The sequence below is a fragment of the Gregarina niphandrodes genome (genome assembly GCF_000223845.1).
Source record: "Gregarina niphandrodes unplaced genomic scaffold scaffold00078, whole genome shotgun sequence".
Classification (NCBI taxonomy): Eukaryota; Apicomplexa; class Conoidasida; order Eugregarinorida; family Gregarinidae; genus Gregarina; species Gregarina niphandrodes.
The window spans coordinates 19,256-20,889 of record NW_011645844.1 but is presented as its reverse complement, the minus strand read 5'-3'; the positions used below and the strand labels follow the sequence as shown (position 1 = coordinate 20,889).

Genomic DNA, 1,634 nt, shown 5'->3' with positions numbered 1-1,634 from the left:
GCTCAATCTCCTTGGTCACTTCCTCCTTGTCTCGGAGGTCCTTCATGCCCAGGGCCACGCCGCCGACCTGGTTCTTGCAGACCATGGCGACGTGGTTGGGCTGGCCGCAGCGGTAGCAGCGGTACTTCCTCTTGATGACCCAACATTGGTGTCGGTCTCCGACCATGGCCCCGCAGTGCTCGCACATCCGCGTGCCTGCCGTCGCTCGGTCCGGGCCTGGCGCGGTCGCCTGCGCCTCCGCGGCGGTGACTGCCGCGCGCCCCTTGGTCGGCACCCGCTCGGCCGGGCCGGCCCCGCCGTCCGGCGGCGCCGGGCCCGGTGGTTGGGTGTTCCTCGTCGCCCGGACGGCGCGCTCCTGCACCCATAGGCGCCGCTCTACATCGAGCATCCGCGCCCACATCTCCATTGGGGGTGGATCGGCCCGTGCCCCTCCACGAACCAGCGCGAGCCTCTCACCGCGCGGAGCAGGTCGTCGATTCGCGGAATGGGGCCCGCACCGTGACGGCGTTGAGGGGGCGGTAGTCAATGCAGAACCGCCTCTCGCCCGTCTTCTTCTTGACGAGGACGATCCCGGAGGCGTACGGGCTCCGGCTCGGGCGGATCACCCCCTTCTCCAACATGGCGGTGACCTCCGCCTCGATGATAGCCTTCTGGGCGTCATTGTACCGCCGCCCGCGACACGCGACCGGCCTCGGGTCGGTCACCTCGATGCCGTGTTCCACCACAGTGGTCCGGCCCAAGTCCTCCCCGCACCACACCTCCTCGTGCTCCAGGAGCAGTGCCTCCAGCCGGCGCCGCCCTCCGGTCCCGTCCCCGACGTTCCCGAGGGCCTCCTTCAGCGCCTCACTTCCTCTTGCGGTGGCGGCCCCTCCGCCGGGGGATTTGCCGGCCCGCTGGGTCAGCCGCAGCGGCTGACCGTCTAACTGGAGCCGCCCCCCGCTGACATCGAGCTCCGCTCGATGCTCCCGGAGGTACGGCATCCCTAAGGTGATACCGCCGATGCCCGGCAGGACCAGTCCGACTACCTCGTGCTCCCGCCCGTCCGCCAACCTCATCATCACCCTCCCCCACGTCCCGCACGGCGCACTCCGTCCGTCGGCCATGGTGAGTCTTGTGGGTGACCCGGGGACCTCCTGCGGGCCTAACTGCTGGCCGAGCAGGTTCACCTCCGCCCCAGTATCGATGAGCGCGAGCGTCTCCAGCTGCTTGCAGGTCGCTGGCAGGAAGTACGAGGCCGAGACGGTCCCTAGGGTCGTGCTCCGGGCACCGGCTCTCCCTGAAAAGGGTGCTCCTCGCCGGTGCGGTCGCCGCCCGCGGGGCGGGCGGGGCCGCCTCCAGCTGGCACGGCGCCCAGCAACCGGTCCCTGAGTCTCCGTAGCCGCTCAATCTCCTTGGTCACTTCCTCCTTGTCTCGGAGGTCCTTCATGCCCAAGGCCACGCCGCCGACCTGGTTCTTGCAGACCATGGCGACGTGGTTGGGCTGGCCGCAGCGGTAGCAGCGGTACTTCCTCTTGATGACCCAACATTGGTGTCGGTCTCCGACCATGGCCCCGCAGTGCTCGCACATCCGCGTGCCTGCCATCGCTCGGTCCGGGCCTGGCGCGGTCGCCTGCGCCTCCGCGGCGGTGACTGCC

At 69.8% G+C, this 1,634-nt stretch overlaps 1 protein-coding gene across 1 annotated transcript; it reads right to left on the bottom strand.

The window, feature by feature from the left end:
- Nucleotides 1–497: 497 nt before the first annotated feature.
- On the bottom strand, nucleotides 498–1,055 carry GNI_187840 (hypothetical protein; the record flags this gene model as incomplete). The annotated part of the gene is made up of 1 exon (XM_011135338.1): nucleotides 498–1,055. A coding segment is annotated over one exon (558 nt), but the record flags the coding sequence as incomplete, so codon positions are not given.
- Nucleotides 1,056–1,634: the final 579 nt, after the last annotated feature.